Raw genomic sequence first — 18,355 nt, 5'->3', positions numbered from 1 at the left:
ACAGCATAGATGAAAAACAAAATAATTACACTGAGTAAAAGAAGAAAGAAAACAAAAATATGTACTGTGATTCATTTAAATAAATTTCCAGGAATAGCAAACTGATATATAATGACAGAAAGCAGATCAATGGTTTCCTGGGGATGGAATGGGAGTTGGAAGGGGCAGAAGATGAGATTGTAAAGGTCACTAGGAAACTTTTGGGGGTGATGATTATGTTCATTATCTTGATTGTGGTGATGGTTTTACAGATGTATATGTATGTCGACATTATAAAAACATACACTTTTTTTATTTTTTAATTTTTTTTTAAATTAATTTATTTACTTTTTAAATACATTTGTCTCTGCCTTCCCCCCACCTCTTTCCCTTGCCCCCTCCCACCTTCCCTCCCTCAGCTCTTCCCCTTTGGTTTTGTCCATGAGTCCTTGCTATATGTTCCTTGACTTTCCCCTTCCCTTCCCTTTCCCTGCCCCCCCTTCCCTCTTGTCTCTGTTGATTTCTTTTCCTTTCAGTGTTGCTGGTTATATTTTCCTTACATCTTTGCATTGTTGGTTAGGTTCCGCTTATAGGTGAGATCATATGGTATTTGTCTTTCGCCCCCTGGCTTATTTCGCTTAGCATGATGCTCTCCAGTTCCATCCATGCTGTCGCAAAGTTTAGTACTTCTTTTTTTCTTTCTGCTGCGTAGTATTCCATTGTGTATATGTACCATTATTTTTTGATCCAGTCATCTACTGATGGGCATTTAGGTTGCTTCCAACACTTGGCTATTGTAAATTGTGCTGCTATGAACATTGGGGTGCATAGGTTCTTTTGTATTGGCGTTTTGGTGTTCTCAGGGTATAGTCCCAGCAGGGGAATCGCTGGATCAAAAGGCAGTTCCATTTTCAGCTTTCTGAGGAAATTCCACACTGCTTTCCATAGTGGCTGCACCAGTCTGCATTCCCACCAACAGTGGACTAGAGTTCCCTTTTCTCCACAGCCTCGCCAGCACCTGTTGTTTGTGGATCTGTTTATGATGGCCATTCTGACCGGTGTGAGGTGATACCTCATGGTGGTTTTGATCTGCATTTCTCTGATGGCTAGTGATGCAGAGCATCCTTTCAAATGCCTCTGGGCCCTCTGTATCTCCTCCTTAGAAAAGCATCTGCCCAGGTCCTTTGCCCATTTTTTGATTGGATCGTTTGTCTTCTTGGAGTAAAGTCGAGTGAGTTCTTTGTATATCTTGGAGATCAAACCTCTATCTGATGTATCATTAGCAGATATATTTTCCCAAATGGTTGGCTCCCTTTTCATTTTGCTGATGTTTTCTTTAGGAGTGCAGAAGCTTCTTATTTTGATGAGGTCCCACTTGTTTATTCTTTCCTTTATGTCCCTTGCTTTAGGAGACATATCAGTGAAAAAATTGCTGCGTGGGATATCTGAGAGTTTCCTGCCAATGTTCTCCTCTAGGAATTGATGGTGTTGCGACTTATATTGAAGTCTTTTATCCATCTTGAGTTTATTTTTGTGTATGGTGTCAGCTGATGATCCAATTTCAATTTTTTGCATGTAGCCATCCAGCTCTCCCAACACCATTTGTTGAAGAGGCTGTTATTGCCCCATTTTATGCTTCTGCCCCCTTTGTCGAATATTAGATATCCATAGAGACCTGGGCTTATTTCTGGGCTTTCTATTCTGTTCCACTGGTCTATGGGTCTGTTCTTGTGCCAGTACCAGATTGTTTTGAGTATAGTGGCTTTGTCTTAGAGTTTGATGTCTGGTATTGTGATCCCTCCTACTTTGTGTTTCTTTCTCAAAATTGCTGCGGCTATTCGAGGTCGTTTATGGTTCCATATAAATTTTTGAAATGTCTGTTCTATTTCTGTGAAATACGTCATTGGTATCTTAATAGGGATTGCGTTGAATCTATAAATTGCTTTTGGTAGTATGGACATTTTAAGGATATTAATTCTTCCAATCCATGTGCACGGTATATGCTTCCATTTATTTGTGTCTTCCTTAATTTCTTTTTTCAATGTTGCATAGTTTTCTGCATGCAGGTCTTTTGTGTCTTTGGTTAAATTTATCCCTAGGTACTTTATCTTTTTTCGTGCTATATCGAATGGTATATTTTTCCTGATTTCTTCTTCTTCTATTGCATTGCTGGTGTACAAAAACGCCTTTGATTTCTGAATGTTGACTTTGTATCCTGCTGTTTTGCCAAATTCACTTATTAGGTTGAGGAGTTTTTTGGTAGAGTCTACAGGGTTCTCTATGTACACTATCATGTCATCTGCAAACAATGATAGTTTTACTTCCTCCTTTCCTATTTGGATGCCTTTTATCTCTTTCTCTTGTCTGACCGCTGTGGCTAGGACTTCCAATACGATGTTGAAAAGAAACGGTGAGAGCGGACATCCTTGTCGTGTTCCCGATCTTAGTGGGAAAGCTTTCAGTTTTTGCCCGTTGAGTATGATATTGGCTGTAGGTTTTTCATATATGGCCTTTATTACGTTGAGGAGTGCCCCATTTATTCCCATTTTGCTGAGTGTTTTGATCATAAATGGGTGCTGTGCCTTGTCAAATGCTTTTTCTGCATCTATCGAGATGATCATGTGGTTTTTGTCTTGTCTTTGATTTATGTGGTGTATCACGTTTACTGATTTGCGTATATTGAACCATCCCTGCATCCCGGGGATGAATCCCACTTGATCGTGATGGATAATCTTTTGAATGTATTGCTGGATGCGGTTTGCCAATATTTTGTTGAGGATTGTGGCATCTATGTTCATCAGCGAAATTGGCCTGTAGTTTTCTTTCTTTGTAGGGTCTTTATCTGGTTTTGGGATCAGGGTGATGCTGGCCTCATAGAAAGAGTCTGGCAGTCTTCCCTCCTCTTGGATTTTTTGGAATAGTCTGAGAAGGACAGGGGTTAGCTCTTCCTTAAATGTTTTGTAAAATTCTCCTGGGAAACCGTCTGGCCCTGGGCTTTTGTGTGCTGGGATTTTCTTGATTACTGCTTCAATTTCCCCAACTGTTATCAGTCTGTTCAAGCTTTCTGTTTCTTCCTCCTTCAGTGTTGGAAGATTATACTTTTCTAAAAATTTGTCCATTTCATCAAGATTTTCAAATTTCTTGGCATATAATTGTTCATAGTAGTTTCTGACGATCCTTTGTATTTCTGTGGTATCAGTTGTTATTTCTCCTCTTTCATTTCTGATATTATTAATTTGGGTCCTCTCCCTTTTTTTCTTGATGAGTCTGCTTAAAGGTTTGTCCACTTTATGAATCTTTTCAAAGAACCAGCTTCTGGATTGGTTGATCCTCTGAATTGTTCTTTTTGTCTCTATGTCATTCAGTTCTGCTCTAATCTTGACTATTTCCTTCCTTCTACTTGCTCTGGGATTTATTTGTTGTTGTTTCTCCAGTTCTTCAAGTTGTAGTGTTAGGTCTTTTATTTGAAATGTTTCTATCTTTTTAAAGTAAGCCTGTATTGCTATGAACTTCCCTCTCAGGACCGCCTTTGCTGTGTCCCATAGGTTTTGGACAGTTGTCTGTTCATTTTCATTTGTTTCCAGAAATTTTTTGATTTCTTCTCTTATCTCATTATTGACCCATTCATTGTTTAATAGTGTACTGTTCAGTCTCCATGAGTCTGCAAGTTTTTGAAGTTTCTCTTTGAGTTTGATTTCGAGTTTCAAGGCCTTGTGGTCTGAGAAAAAGTTTGGTATTATTTCAATTTTCCTGAATTTACTGAGGCTTGCTTTGTGTCCTATCATGTGGTCTATCTTTGAAAAACTGCCATGAGCATTTGAAAAGAATGTGTATTTTTCTTCTTTGGGATGTAAGATTCTATATATGTCAGTTAAGTCTCTTTGATTCAGTGTTTCATTCAGCGCCACGATATGTTTATTAATGTTTTGTTTGGAAGATCTGTCCATTTTTGACAGTGGGGTGTTGAAATCCCCTACTATCAGTGTGTTGCTATCTATATCTTTTTTGAAGTCATCCAACAATTTCCTTATAAACTTGGGGGCTCCTATATTGGGAGCATATAAGTTTACAATGTTGATGTCTTCTTGATAGATTCTTCCTTTAAGTATGATAAAGTGCCCCTCTGGGTCTCTTTTTATGGCCTTTGCTTTGAAATCTACTTTGTCTGATACAAGTATGGCAACGCCAGCCTTTTTTTCATGTCCATTTGCTTGGAATATTATTTTCCATCCCTTTACTTTCAATCTGTGTAGGTCTTTTGCTCTGAGGTGGGTCTCTTGTAGGCAGCATATGTGTGGGTCATGTTTTCTTATCCATTCAGCTACCCTGTGTCTTTTGATTGGGGCATTTAGTCCATTCACATTGAGAGATATTACTGATAGAAACTTACTCATCTTTTCTCTTTGTACTTGTGTTCCTCTCTGTCTCCTTCTTTTCCTTCATCTCCTTAAACCAGTCCCCTTAGCATATCTTGGAGTGCTGGTTTGGTAGAGATGTATTCTTTTAGCTTTCTTTTGTCTGGGAAACTCCGTATTTCTCCTTCTATTTTAATGGAGAGCCTAGCTGGGTAGAGCAGCCTTGGCTGTAGGCCCTTGCTTTTCATGGCTTGGAATATTTGTTGCCATTCCCTTCTGGCTTGGAGTGTTTCTGTTGAGAAGTCAGCTCCTAGGCGTATTGGGGCCCCCTTGTATGTTACTTTCTCCTTCTCCCTTGCTGCCTTGAGGATTCTCTCTTTGTCTTTGACATTTGCCATTTTAATGATGATGTGTCTTGGAGTGGACCTCCTTGGGTCCTTCTTGAGTGGGGTCCTCTGTGCCTCCTGGATCCATGAGAGCCTTTCTCTCCTCAAATTAGGGAAATTTTCCATCATTACTTTTTTGAGGAGGTTCTCTATTCCTTGCTCCTCTTCTTCTCCTTCTGGTATCCCTATTATACGGATATTATTGCGTTTCAGATTGTCCTGCATTTCCCTAAATGCTTCTTCATTCTTTTTGATCCGTTTTTCCATTTCTTGTTCTTTCTGGGAGCTTTTTTCTACATTGTCCTCCATCTCACTGATTCGATCCTCAGCTTCATCCAACCTGCTTTGGATTCCTTCTACTGTGTTCTTCAATTCAGAAATGGTATTCTTCATATCCTCTTGTGTCTTCTTGATAGTTTCTATGTCCTTTTCCAGGCTGATATAGTTTGCTGTAAGATCCTGATAGTTTCTCTGCAGTTTCTCATAGTTATCTTTGAGCTGGCTGAGCTCATTGAGCTTCCTTAGAACCATTGTTTTAAATTCCATATCTGATAGTTCCCTTGCCTCTATTTCATTTAGCTCTCTCTGTGGGGAGTCCCCTTTTCCACTCATTTGGGGGGAACTTCTTTTTCTTCCCATTTTTGTGAGAGTCTGTTAAGTATTTTTGTCCTTTACTTTTCTTTCTGGGCTTGCCTCTGATGATGTCAGTTGTTGACCCTATAGGGCCTTGGGTTGTTTGTTTGAGCCTTTCAGGAGTCTAATGCCTGTGTCTGACTCCTGCTTGGAGCAGCTCTGTGACCCCTTCGGTCAGGGCTGGGCTATTTTTTGGGATCTCTCTGCGCTCTCACGAGAGCTCCTTGAGCGTGTTCCCAGCGCGGCAGGGTCCCCCACCTGCCTGGGCTCGCATGTGTTTGCCCCAGACCAGGGGGCTTATTCGCGACCTCCCGTGCTCATCTGGCCTCCCTGGCACGCGAGCTTCGCGGCACTGGTCAGTTTAGGGTCTTCTATTGTGTGTTTTCCCCGCTTTTGGCTCTTTGGGTGCGTTGCTTGCCCTCGCCAAATGGGGACTACGGAAATGGGAGGAAATCAGCTCTAGGACTCTCCGGTTAATCCTGTTTCTGGTCTCTCCTCCAGAGACTCTGGGCAGCTCTACTTATTTTGTGGGCTGCTCCGCAATCGCGGCGGGTAGGTCAATTTACGCCTGCCCTTGCCCCTCTGTGCAATCCCTCGCAGGCCGTATGGGTGCCAGTCTGTGTGAGGCCTTGCCGGCAGGTGCAAGCGTTCGCCAGCCCGCGTGGGTCACACACACACTCACCAACCCTCGCCAGTCACTCAGCGCAAGTGTGCGCGCCTGCTCTGGGTGTTTTGGGGGTTTCTATGTTTGCTTTTCGGCTTTTGGCTCTTTGGGGGTGTGGCCTCTTCCCGCGCAATGGAGACTTCGGCAAGGAGAAGGAGTCAGGACTCCCCGGTTCCTCCTCCAGTTCTTTCCCCAGTGCCTGCGTTTCTAGTCTCCCCTTAGGGGCCTCTGGGCAGGGCTGTGACCCCAAAAACATACACTTTAAATACATGTAGTTTATATATGTCAATTATATGTCAATGAAGTTATTTAAAAAACCCAAGTAGTCAATGTCTATGGACATGTGTTTATACATGAGTGACAAGCTAGCATGAGGGTACAAAAGTATACAAATCTTTCCCCCTAGACATACAGGAGAAACAGACAGACAGACACATATGCACACATAACACACTAATCAAAAATCTTGTTGAGACTGGGGTTAATACTCTCAAGTTTTTATGCCATATTTTTCATTGCCTTTAGCTCTGCCTTTTGTGTCCTGTAATATATACACCTGAAGTTCTGTAGTAGGGCCTTCTGACTTTACTTTCACTATAAGAGGCTTTATGTGAAATCTAAGGCTTCAAGAGAACAAGTTTCCAGGCAGAGTTGTAGGGTAGAGAGTAGAGAAGGAACAAGGGTAAGATGCTAACCTATCACCCAACAGGTGAGAGGTGCCACTTAACCTTTCAGCTCTGGAAGCTGAATTTTGTAATGAGCTGTCACTGTATTTATTACCGAAAAATTAAGTGTGAAAACTGGATACAGTGTGAAAAACCTGGAAAACATTATCCTGTCAACTACATTGGTATCTTTGATAAAGTTGTCTATGGTAGGACCCCAGATACAATTGAAAATCAGCACGTGGCCTGTTTAAGTGGTCTAGGTTCTTTCCATCCCTTCATTCTGCAGACTGCTTCTGGCTTACAATATGGCAATTGTTTTGTCAGATCAGTAAAGGCAGGCATGTTATTAGAACATCTTGATCTTGATTTTCTACATGGTTCAAAATTACATGTGGCTGGTTCAGTGGCAGTTCAGGAAGAGCACAGAGTGAAGGCGAAGCTGTTACTGGGTAACATTACTGCCTGCCCAGGTGTACCCCATAAGGTGGTGTTTAAGTTGAAGAGTTTACCATGGTCTAAAGTCTGTTAGTTTCATAAAAGCGATTTTGTTGGCGTGTTTAAGGTGGCACCAGCTCACAGAATCAGTATAATTATAGTAATTTAAAATAATAATACAATGGGCAAGTAGAAAGCTTTGAGGCAGCTCTGTCAATAGGCTCACTGTATGAGGAGCCAAACTATCACAAGGTTGCTTGGTGTCTACAGAATAAGTACAAAGGCTTTTACTTGATCTTAGAATATTATTGTCAATGGCTTGAGGCACTCTTACCCACAAAAGGAATAGTCTCGCTAACGGAACCACATGCTTTGGTGAACACTGCCAAGATAGTCCTTCCTAAATCTTCCAGGTTGATAGGCTCTGCCATCCAGAGAGCCCCTATGACCCTCTGATTCTTTTTACTGCTTCCTTGGCTAATCAGCTCCTTCTGTTCACATAGCTTTTATCCAAATAGGCACGACATAGCCACTTAGTTTTCTGCTCACTATCTTACAACCATGTATAAATCTTCCTTTTTACTGGTCCCCAGTACAATGGGACTGCCATTTGAGATGCTCCCACAGACTTTTATTTCATATATAGATGGATGATTTCTTGGCTTACTTCCACAACTGGCTAATTTTATCCATTCTGTTTTACTAGTTTGCATGCATTTTTTATTTAATTTTCCTAGTTTAATTCTAAAAGCTAACTTATTTCCAGGTTTTGGAGATACCTTCCTGGCCTGCTTCCATCCCTTCTGCTCCCCATTCTGGCCATTGACTTGAGCCCAAGTTTGGCCACAAACTAACCTGTGATTCAGTAAACCCATTAATTTAACTCGCCACAATATCGCTGTCAATTAAGATGGGCACAATATTCCCCCAACTTATAAGGATAAAATTTCTTTTAAAGAGGGGGAACAGTGAACATGGAAGAAGAGAATGAGATGGAAAGATTAGAAAATGAAGGTATATATGATTAAATTCTTTGCTATTTTAATATCTGATCTGTAAATCTATGAATTGTGATTATATTTTAGGAAAAAGCAGCTAAATAAAGTAATGTAATCTGGCACTGCTGTGAATCTAATTTCTATTATCATTGTTACTTGATTTTATGTGATAAGAAATGTTTAGATTAAATCAACACCTTAATTCTCCAGTGGCAGATGCAATTTTTATTTCTTGTTCCCTCCCTAGCTGTTATGGTGGAAGAAGGGAGATCTCAGAATGTTGAATAGTTTGCCTAAGATCCTTAAAACTAAGAGAACTACTATGCAGCCTTTAACTACTCAATGTCAGATACCCAGATTAACATTTTAAAGTTCAGGCAAAAAAAGTCCAGATATACAACCTTTATAATGATAAAATTGGACCTAAAAAAAATGGGGATGTGACTGAGTGTTTAATAGGTATTGATGTAGATGGTCAGAGGTGAGGCCAAGGTTTATCCAGATTGGCACACAGGGGTGCTTGCCACTAGTGAAGCCCTGCTCTCCAGACAGCGTTCGGAACCCGCCAAGGAGACCGTCCTTGCTTGCACTCATTTCCTTATTCTTTATCAGGTATTGTTTGGGAGTCTGTTTCTTCTCACATTTGATCTCAACTATGAAGAACACAAGCTTTCAGGATGTATTTTCTATGAACCAATGTAATGGCTGCAAATCAGACGAACATCATTCAAAATTGTTCTCCCTATAAAATTCTGTCTCCACCCTTCCAGCTATCTTGTCAGAATCAAGCACAAAATGTAACCTTAATAGGTGACTTCTGGCCTCTGAACAAAGTATTACAGGGTATTCTGTTTCTATTTTTCTTGACTTTCCACAAAGTAATTTTATATCCCTTAGGAGCCAAGAAGCATTTCCTGTAATTAGGGCTTATTTCTGGCACTTGCTCCTTGAAATATTCATCTGTCCAGCTCTTGGACTGAGAGGACAGCACCAGAACTGTGGGTTTCTGAGAAGGGTTGTCATAGTCCTCCCCATCCTGGAGTCCTGATTGGAAAGTTCTAGAAACAATGCTCCAACTGTATCTTGAGATTTCTGGAATTAATAGAAATGGACAAGAGGACTTGTGGCTAGCACTGGACTGAATTGTCACTAATTAGCTGTGTGTAACTTATGTTCTCTGGGTCTTGGTTGCTTCAATTTAAAAAAAAAATCACAACTTAAAAGGGTTGAAAGCAAAGGGCACCTAAGGTCTCTCTGAGGCAAATGTTACTAGCATTTTTGCACTTCTCTACATTTCTCAGCCGTCTTTGGGCCAATAGAATCCTCATGGAAATGATTGACTCCACTTTCCTGGGCTGCTCCCTGTCTCTTCCTATCTATACTGCTGGGAGTAAAGGACCCTGACAAGGTGGGGCCCCAGGATGGAAGAAAATTAATACCTGAGGATAGCTGCGCATTGACTGTCACAGGAGTAAGAACTAAACTGTGCTGTACTAAGCTCCTAAGATTTTAGAGTTTACTTGTTACTGCAGCTTACTGCAGTCCTATCCTAACTCATGTGTTCTTTCAGCTCTGAAATTCTGTGTTTTGAAGGAGTGGCAGAACACAGGGAGAGGCGGAAAGAGAGCTGAACACAGGAAGTAAGCATTAGATGTAAACCTACTGTTTAATTGGATTTCTTACTCAAAGATACTTCTCTAAATGAGCCAGCGTAAAGACTGAGGGGACTCTGGACAGCACTTCAAGGATAGAAGTGCATGGTTCTCTTTAGTGTAACAGTGACTCTGTGTGTGTTATAAGGCCCTGGTTAAAATTGGAGAAATAATCTTTTAAAATTAGAATACAACCTCCCCCTGCCCATGCCCCTCTCCCCCCGACTGCCAGTGTGGCTCAGTTGGCTGGATGTCCTGTAAACCAAAATGCCTCTGGTTTGACTTGTCTAGGTTGTAGGTTCAGTCCCTCGTCGGGACACGTGGGAGAAGCAGCCAAGCGATATCTCTCTCACTTTAATGTTTCTCTCCATCTCTTTCTCCTTCCCTTCCCCTCTCTCTAAAAAAATAAATAAAATATTAAAAAACTAGAATAAAGGCAAATTGTGGGAAAAATGATGAGAGAAACCTCCTTCATCAATAAGAAAACTCAGAATGGGTCTGAAACAAAAAAGCTCAGATTTCTGCACTTGTGATGGTTGTATGGAGATGGTGAGTAGAGAGCTACTCTAAGTTTCTTGGTGATTGTAATACAATATTTTTGTTTTGCTTTTCCAAGAAATCTTTTTTTGTCACATGGAAATTGATTAGGTTGGGGAGATACTGATCATTTGGGGAAAATAGACTGTTACTTTCACATTCTTAGTTTAGTCCTTTTTCCGAATGAATTCTCACAGATAACATTTTCATCTTGACATATTTTTACTGAGTGAAAGTACCATTTTCAAGAAACTCCCAAAGCTTCATATTTTAGAATAAATGAGGCCTCTCTGTGGGAAAAGGAAGCCACAGAAGACACTGGGAAACCACATGGCCCATGTTAAATCAGGGAAAATGTCTGGTAGGGATGTGAAAGCCGTCTATGCTCAGGGCTCACTTTCTGTGTTCCAGCTCCTGTTTACTTTCTGGACCTTGGTCAATGTCTTTCTGACAGTATAATTTCTACAATGCAGCTGGGCTTTGGGACCTATAATCAAACACAGAAAGCCTTCAGCAGTCCCATCCAGGGAGCTCAATTTTACTTGATTTAAATGAGAAAGTTCAATCTCCATCCAGAGGTGCCTCTTTGCGGGCCTGAAGAGTCCCACACAGGCAGGACACTTCATCTTTGAGCATGCTTTCCATTTTCCAGACAAGCTCAGGGGATCCACCCCCTTGAAAATTCCTGTCTGCCCTAGAGTGCCTTGTAGTTATAACTTATACCTCAATAAAACTACATCTTAGAAAGAAGCATTAGTTTGATTCTTTACCTGCCATAATTTATGCACATTTTAGTTTTGGAATACAAAGTATTTACGCAAGGGAGAGAGGTCTTTTTGATGTGTTCATTATGTCCACATCAACAGAACAAATGACAAGGCAGGGAAGTGGAAGTGACCTCTGGCATCTTCTAAACACTGGTCTCCCAATCTTACTGAAATCACATTCACAGCCTTGACCTGGGGCCTTAAGATTTTCTAAGGATCAGAAACCCTCAAGGAGATGGTTAAAACTGTGCATTCTTGGTTTTCACCCTAGATCCTTAAATAAAATTCACTGTGAGGCAGGCCAAGGAGTCTAGTTTAACAATCTTTACAGGTGATGCTGATCACACCAGAATTTGAGATACATTCTTCAAGTCAGGAGATCAAACCTCTATTTCTGGGTTGTAATTGATTACTACCAATTAACCATTTGCTAAAAGAAAGGGAAGGGAACTAATTCTTGCTGGATGCCTATTTTTGTGTGTGTCAAGCATTGTATCAGACACTCCAAGTATGTATTTTCCTTCTTTTTTTTCAGGACGCTCTCTTAAACACCTCTTTATTATTTTTTTAAATTAATTTATTTTTTCAAATACACTTGTCTCCGCTAAATCTTGTAATAGTCCAACAAAGTTAGTATCATTATCCTCAATTTTTAGAGGAGAAAATGTAGGTTCAGAGAGAGTAAGAAATACTAATATATACCAGGGCAGAGATTTGAACCCATATCTTTTTTGGCTCCAAAGAGCATATCTTTTCCACTAAGCCAAACTCATTGACCATCTTGCTGGGTGTTTTCTATATGTCCAGCATGGACCAAATATTTGAGGGTTTATAATAAATAGGTCGCCTTTTGAACTACTGAGAGACATTATGAGAAATTTCTGAAGAAGACAACTCTAAGTCCTTCCATTCACTTGGGGAACTTCTGTTATGGACACTGCAGTGTACTGACTAGAGACCCTGCTTTGTCTCAAGCACTCTGTCAGCTCCTGAGAACTTGGTGACTAGCAGCTCTCAACTGAATCCTCTCCTGAGTAGGTCCTCAGCTGAAGAGAGCCTCTTAATGCACATCATGCCTCCTCCCTGGGAAAGCCCACATCCCATGTCTGGTTTGGGTAAAAAGACCAGCCCCTTTGTTTCATTTTGTACAACTCTGATGGACCACCCTGACAGCAGAGGGCCCATGGGTCATTCAGAGTCTGTATTATAATTGTACTATAGACAACCTTTCCCTCTGCCTAGTCCTGTGTCCTTTACTGCCTGTGGATGTTTCCAAGAGTGCTCCCCATAAACCTCCTGCATCCAAATCTCCATCCCTCCAGAGTTCACTTCTGGGAACTCAACCTGTGATGTTGTTAAATTTTTCCTGTGAATAAATTATGCTTATGCTTAGGCCTTGTTATGGGCTGGATTGTGTCCCCATGCTCCCTTTCCTCCCAATTCATACATTGAAATCTTAGCTTCCAGTATCTCAGAGGGTGGCTGTACTTGGAGATAAGGTCTTTAAAGAGGTGATTAAGATTAAATAAGATTGTTAACATATACCCTAATCCAGTATGACTGGTGTCCTTAAAAAGAGATTAGAACACAGACACACACAGAGCAAAGGCCAGGTGAGGATATGGTGAGAAGGAGATCACCTGTAAGCCAAGGAACAAAGCCTCAGAAGAAACTGAACTTGCTGACACCTTTGGTCTTGAACTTTCAGTCCCAGAAGTGTGAGGAAATTAATTTCTGTTGTTTATGTCACCTAGTCTGTGGCCATTTGTTGGGGCAGACTGATCAAACTCATAAAGGTATAGGTTAGAGCTACTTCTTCATTTCTGTCCCTTTTCTTTCATCTTTACTCTTACAGAGCAATATAGAAATAGAAACAGGTTAAATTGTCATTTAGGTGTAAGGAAGTAAAGTAATAATTCTCAGTAGATAGAGTCATCATATTCCATTAAATATGTCAGAAAAATCATATGTTTTAAAAGATGAAAAAAGAATATATGAATTATTCCAGTTTATTGTGTCTCCTTTTTAGGACATTTATCACAGGCCTATGGCAGATGTAAGTACACAGTCTGGTAGCGATTTTGGACATGAGGTGAACTTGTATTTAATGGGAGAAAAGGACACAATTTTCAACTTCTGTCAGTCAATACTTTCTGGCCCTCTGTGAGGCAATAGTTCAGTCTGGTTTTTTTAATTTAGATTAACCACAACAGACTATATTCAACTGCCAGCTTCCTGCCTTAGTATAAAAGGGGAGAGTAAGGAATGCCAAAAAAAAAAAGTTTTACAGTTTCAAAAATTTTTCTTTCAGTTTTTCCATTTTTCGGAGCCAGCCTCTTTATCATCCCCAGTGGTGCGTTGGGAATTGTTAAACTACCAGCTTTGTGATAATGAAACAAAACCAAACTGCCCTGATGTATAGTCTGCAAATTTCTGTAGTGTAAATACCCTTACTATGGCCATTATCAAGCTACCTGGGTGAACTCACTGAGAAGCAGGAGTGCAGTTGGTCTGGGGAACTGGAACCAGCTGCCTCCGCACCACTGATTCATGTAGAAAGGCAGAAGAAGGCTGCAAAGGGCCAGTCTACCTGCAGCCCTCAGTTGGCTCTCCAGGTGTGATCACGGACTCTCAGCGGTATTTGCAGTTACCTCAGGACTGGCTGTTATTTGCCAAGAATACTTTATTTATTTTATTTTATTTTTGTAAGGAGCTCACTTTTAAGAGTATTTATGAGGGAAGCACAGGTTTTCTCAAAGGATTTTGCTGGCCATGCCCTGATGGGATATTCACTGTTGCTGCTGGAACCAAAAAATCCCAGCATCAGGGAGCTCAGGGGAGCAATGAAGTTTAGCCTGAGCCAGATTCCCGCAGCCCCATTCTCTCAGCAGGCCTTTCCTCACACTCTGTTTCTGCCACCTTCCTTTAGTAATTTCTTTTAGCTGCATGTACTTTACTTTTTCTGTGCTGTAGAACTCTGGGTTTCACTGAATCCTCAACTGAGGGCTTATGCTCAATGAATATGTGCCAAAGCACAACTCTAAGCAATTTGCACATTCAGCCCTATTTTATGGATGAAGGAACTGAGGCACAGAGACATAAAATAACTTGTTCAAGGTCATGCTACTTGTTAGTGTCTGGGTTAGGGTTCAAATCAGGCAGCATGGCTTCAGGTCCATATTTTTAACCAGCATATCGCCCCCAATAGAACAGCAGGAATGTATCCTTAGGACGCATTGATGACAAGGAATAAGTGCTCCTTTTTATTAGGTGATACTAATAATTTCCAAATATTTACTTCTACTTAGTCTAGCATGAAGTTACAAGGATGTGTGTATAGACTATTGAAATAAAGTTTAATGTGAAAAAACCCAAGAGTGATGGAATTAATGATCTCAAAGAACCCTTGGACTCTGAACATAGATAATCCTAAAGCACATTAAAGATTTTAGGTGGTAGAATTGTCTGTTTTTCAGGGATAGAATACCAAAAGTTGAGAATTAATATGTATTTATAACAATAACACAGTGTTAATGTTGATTTCAGGGACTCATGTGGAATGGAATTCTGGCTTGCTTCATAGAATGTTATGCTTCTTTCTCTCCCCAACCCTTTCTCCACTCTGCTCTGTTCTTTTCTCTGTTCAATAAAACTGGCTCAATAGGTATTAAAATATGAAAAGAGATTTTTTTTTTCACTCCTCATTAAGAAATTAATATTCATGCTAAGGAATCACAAGTAAATGTAATTTGTTCCTGTTTGGATTTATGATCTGGTAGGTTAAACCCTTTGAAGTGTCTGCTTCTGTGAGAGATTTTTGTCATAGAATTCTAGGACTAGGGAGGATTTTTAAGAGGTAATCGCTGTACTTTAAAACATCACAGTAATAGGGCATACTAATGGGTTTTAATGACTTCTACAGAAATTCCTTGAGCACTTATCAAAATGTTTAAAGGAAAAATTTGTCATTTTATTTAACTTATAGCTGTTCCCCTCCAAATGCAACCAGGCCCTCTTTGGAATCACGGGACTGTCCAGTACTTTCTTTTTTGTGTTGATGGTTACTTCTCCATGGGATACAGACGACTAATTAATGATCTGAGCACAATAAGGAATTAACCTTTTTTCTTTTGAGCATATGTTACTTTATATTCATTTTCCCTCCATTCTCAAGATAATCCCCCATCACCATTTTGTAAATTTGGAAACAGAGATTCAAAAGGGTCAAGTAACTGGTACACAGTTGCTTTCCTGCTGAGTGCCCAAGTGAGGACATAATCCCAGGTCTGCCTGACCCCTGTGCCACCATGCCATACCATGCTGCCTGCCTCCCTTAGAAGTCAATTTATAGGTGCAATTACATATCACTTCTATTTAATTTTTACAAAAGCATTAGAGAGCCTTAGTTAGACAGGAGAATTGACCATTTTTAATCCTAACTGCCACCCAAGACAAGTTGATTTTTTTTTGGAATGGCTGAACAGAAGGGGAATGGTTTAAAGGGAACTGGCAGACAGGGAAAGGAGGCACCAGAGAGCTGGCTAATCCGTCACCGAGGAGTTCAGCTTCTGAGTTAGTTCAGTGAATATAAGGTCCAGACTTGCTTGGATATTAATTATACTAAGAAGAATGTTCCAGCTGTATATCAGAAGACTGCTTCCCCAGAGATTTCTGAATGGAAGAGGATTTCCTGTGGTCACAGTGTATCCATATAAAAAAAAGTCACCTTCCCTGACTGGTGTGGCTTACCAGTCATGTGTCACCCCACAGATGGAAAGGTGGCCAGTTGGATTCCTGGTCAGGGCTCATGCCTGGGTTGCGGGTTTGGTCCCTGGTCGGGGCACGCGCACGAGGCAACCAATCACCGTTTTTCTCCCTCTCTTCCTCCCTCCCTTCCCCTCTCTCTAAAAATAAATAAATAAAATATTAAAAGAAAAAAGTTCACCTAACACAGCAAAAACCTGTGGCCCAAAATCAACCTTTTGATTTCAAATATTAGTTGCTATCCTGGATGAGAAGAGAATGCCATTTGTATTATTGTTTCAATGGAATTTGTCTGAGTTGAATTGGACAAAACGCAATCACACCAGAAGTATGTTTTTTTCATCAGTACTCACCCTTGCCCACATTTTCCCAGGTGATTTTCTCTTTTAAGCCAAGGAATGTTGGAGCTCTGGATCTTGAAGAGGGCAAGTCCAGTATTTTCATCTGCTGACCAGTTTCTTCCTTTTCATAACTCTACTTTAAAGACTGCACGATGTCCTCATGCCTGCATATGACATTACAGAATTCACAGCTTCCTGAACCTGAAAAAAAAGTTAAAATCATGAAAACGGGTAAACTCTAGGAAAGGCTGAGACACTTTTCATCACTTAAGGATTGCATTATAGCAGTTAGAAAAGCCAAATCCATATTCTCATGAAAGGAAGCTGTCATTCATTCATTCATTCATTCATGTGATCAAAAAAAGCAGTTATGGAGCTTTTACTATGCATTAGCTGGAACTTCAAGGACATATAAAATACTGGCCTCTTCTCCAGAAACCCACAGTTTAGTAGGGAGAACCAAAAAATGCAATGCTATAAAATGTCACAGGCACTCTGGTGGAAAATGAAGGGAGTCTGGTGAGAGCACAAATGAGGGAGAAGGTAAATTTTGGGAGGAGTCTTGGGTGATGTTTGCCAGGCATTTCTAATTCAGGCAGAAGGGGAGAAGTGAGAGATCCTCCCTTGTCTGTAATCCACAACTTTCATTCTGTCACTGAAAAAACTTTTTTCACTCCTCCACCCCACTGCCTCATTATTTCCCTTTAAACTAATCAAGTATGTTGCTACTTTTATCATTCTGAAGCCCCCCCAACATGTCTGATTCTACCTCTCAGCAGCAGCTAATGAAGGTCACTTGAGCTCTATCCATGTTTTGCTTTTTGAAGATGTTTTGCAACGTGGCTTTGAAACAGCTTAGATGCAAAGGCCAGATTTTGATTTTTGGGGAGAAAAGAATTGACTGGGCTTTTGGTTGGTCAGTACTTCTTAGTTTTTCACTTCCCTTTCACCATCTCACAACCATTAAGTTCGGTTTGGGGATGGGATGTGTGTGTGTGTGTGTGTGTGTGTGTGTGTGTGTGTGTGTGTCTATATGAATCTTCATTGAAATATATATTCTTAGAAAAACCCTGATACTTAAACCATGTGGGGCACACAGAAGTCTTTTTGAGGAGTAGGATGCTGAACATTTGTAAAAGAAAAATGTTTTTCCTATCAAGAATGAAAAGAAGTTCAACTAAACGAAGTTTTAAAATGTGGGACAGAAAAACAAGGCTTGCATCTGGCACATAGTAGAAACTCAGCAAACTGGGTGATGGACCTATCCATCTGCCCTGATGGGGAAAGGAAGTCTTCCTAGACCTGCCCTCCAAACAGGATAATGGTGAGTTGGTCTCCTTTCACTTCTACTAGAATGGGAACAGCCTCCAGTAATTTCAGTGTGACAAACACAGCATTTATAACTGTGGTTAAGGAGGGGAAAAGGAATTCTCCTCTGAGGCACTTGCCATGCTAGGCAAGAGGACATGGGCCTGTGACTCATTTGCTCTGCCTGAACTCCACGATGGTCACCCAGGAATATCGGCCCCAGACGCTGAACAGGATCAGCAGTGACAATTACTGTGTTTTTGACATTCTGTCCACTATGCCCTTAGGGATTAACAACTTGAGGTGTTTCAACTGCATAGCATGTCTGAGCTTAAAGATAGTCACTAAGAGTGGATTTGTCTGTGAGGATCCCATAACTACAGCACAAGGAATAATACATATAGAGAGAAATTTCATAAAATCTTTATAGTAAAATATAACATACCTACAGAAAACTGTATAAAAAAATGCAGAGCTTAATAAATTGTTATAAATGTAACTGCCACCCAGGTTAAGCCACTGAATACTGCCAGGACTTTAGAAGTTTTCTAGGTGCCTTTCCCAATAAAAACCCTTTCTTTTCTGTATGTGCAGTACTGCCCTAAGCCCCATGAAGGGAACCTTGTGTTGTGCCTTGTGTTTTTGAGCTTCTAGCTTTCCCCCAGCTATGTCCCTTTTCAAGGGGAGAGGAGTCTGTACACCCAAGAGCCCATGACCATCTGGGACCCATAGTTCCTTTTCTAACCATGGGCCAAACACAGGGACATCTGGATTCCTCATCCAAATGCATCTGCACCCACTTGAAGGTCTTCTGGGCCTTTTCTTCAGGTTTTCCTTCCTGAGTGGTACCCTAGAGGAAGATATTTGA

The 18,355-nt window shown here is 40.7% G+C and overlaps 1 protein-coding gene across 1 annotated transcript in view; it reads right to left on the bottom strand.

The window, feature by feature from the left end:
- NEDD9 (neural precursor cell expressed, developmentally down-regulated 9) overlaps positions 1–16,267 on the bottom strand; it is a 117,179-nt gene extending 100,912 nt beyond the window's left edge. The window contains exon 1 of the mRNA XM_054591897.1: positions 16,192–16,267. Coding sequence (XP_054447872.1) covers positions 16,192–16,203 — 12 coding nt within the window. The 5' untranslated portion in view covers positions 16,204–16,267. The remainder of the gene's footprint in view (positions 1–16,191) is intronic.
- Positions 16,268–18,355: the final 2,088 nt, after the last annotated feature.

This window comes from Pteronotus mesoamericanus, unplaced genomic scaffold (genome assembly GCF_021234165.1).
Source record: "Pteronotus mesoamericanus isolate MK-2021 breed Mesoamerican mustached bat unplaced genomic scaffold, CSHL_Meso_final scaffold_31, whole genome shotgun sequence".
Taxonomy (NCBI): domain Eukaryota; kingdom Metazoa; phylum Chordata; class Mammalia; order Chiroptera; family Mormoopidae; genus Pteronotus; species Pteronotus mesoamericanus.
Note: the sequence above shows the minus strand (reverse complement) of the source record. Positions and strands in the feature narration are given on the sequence as shown.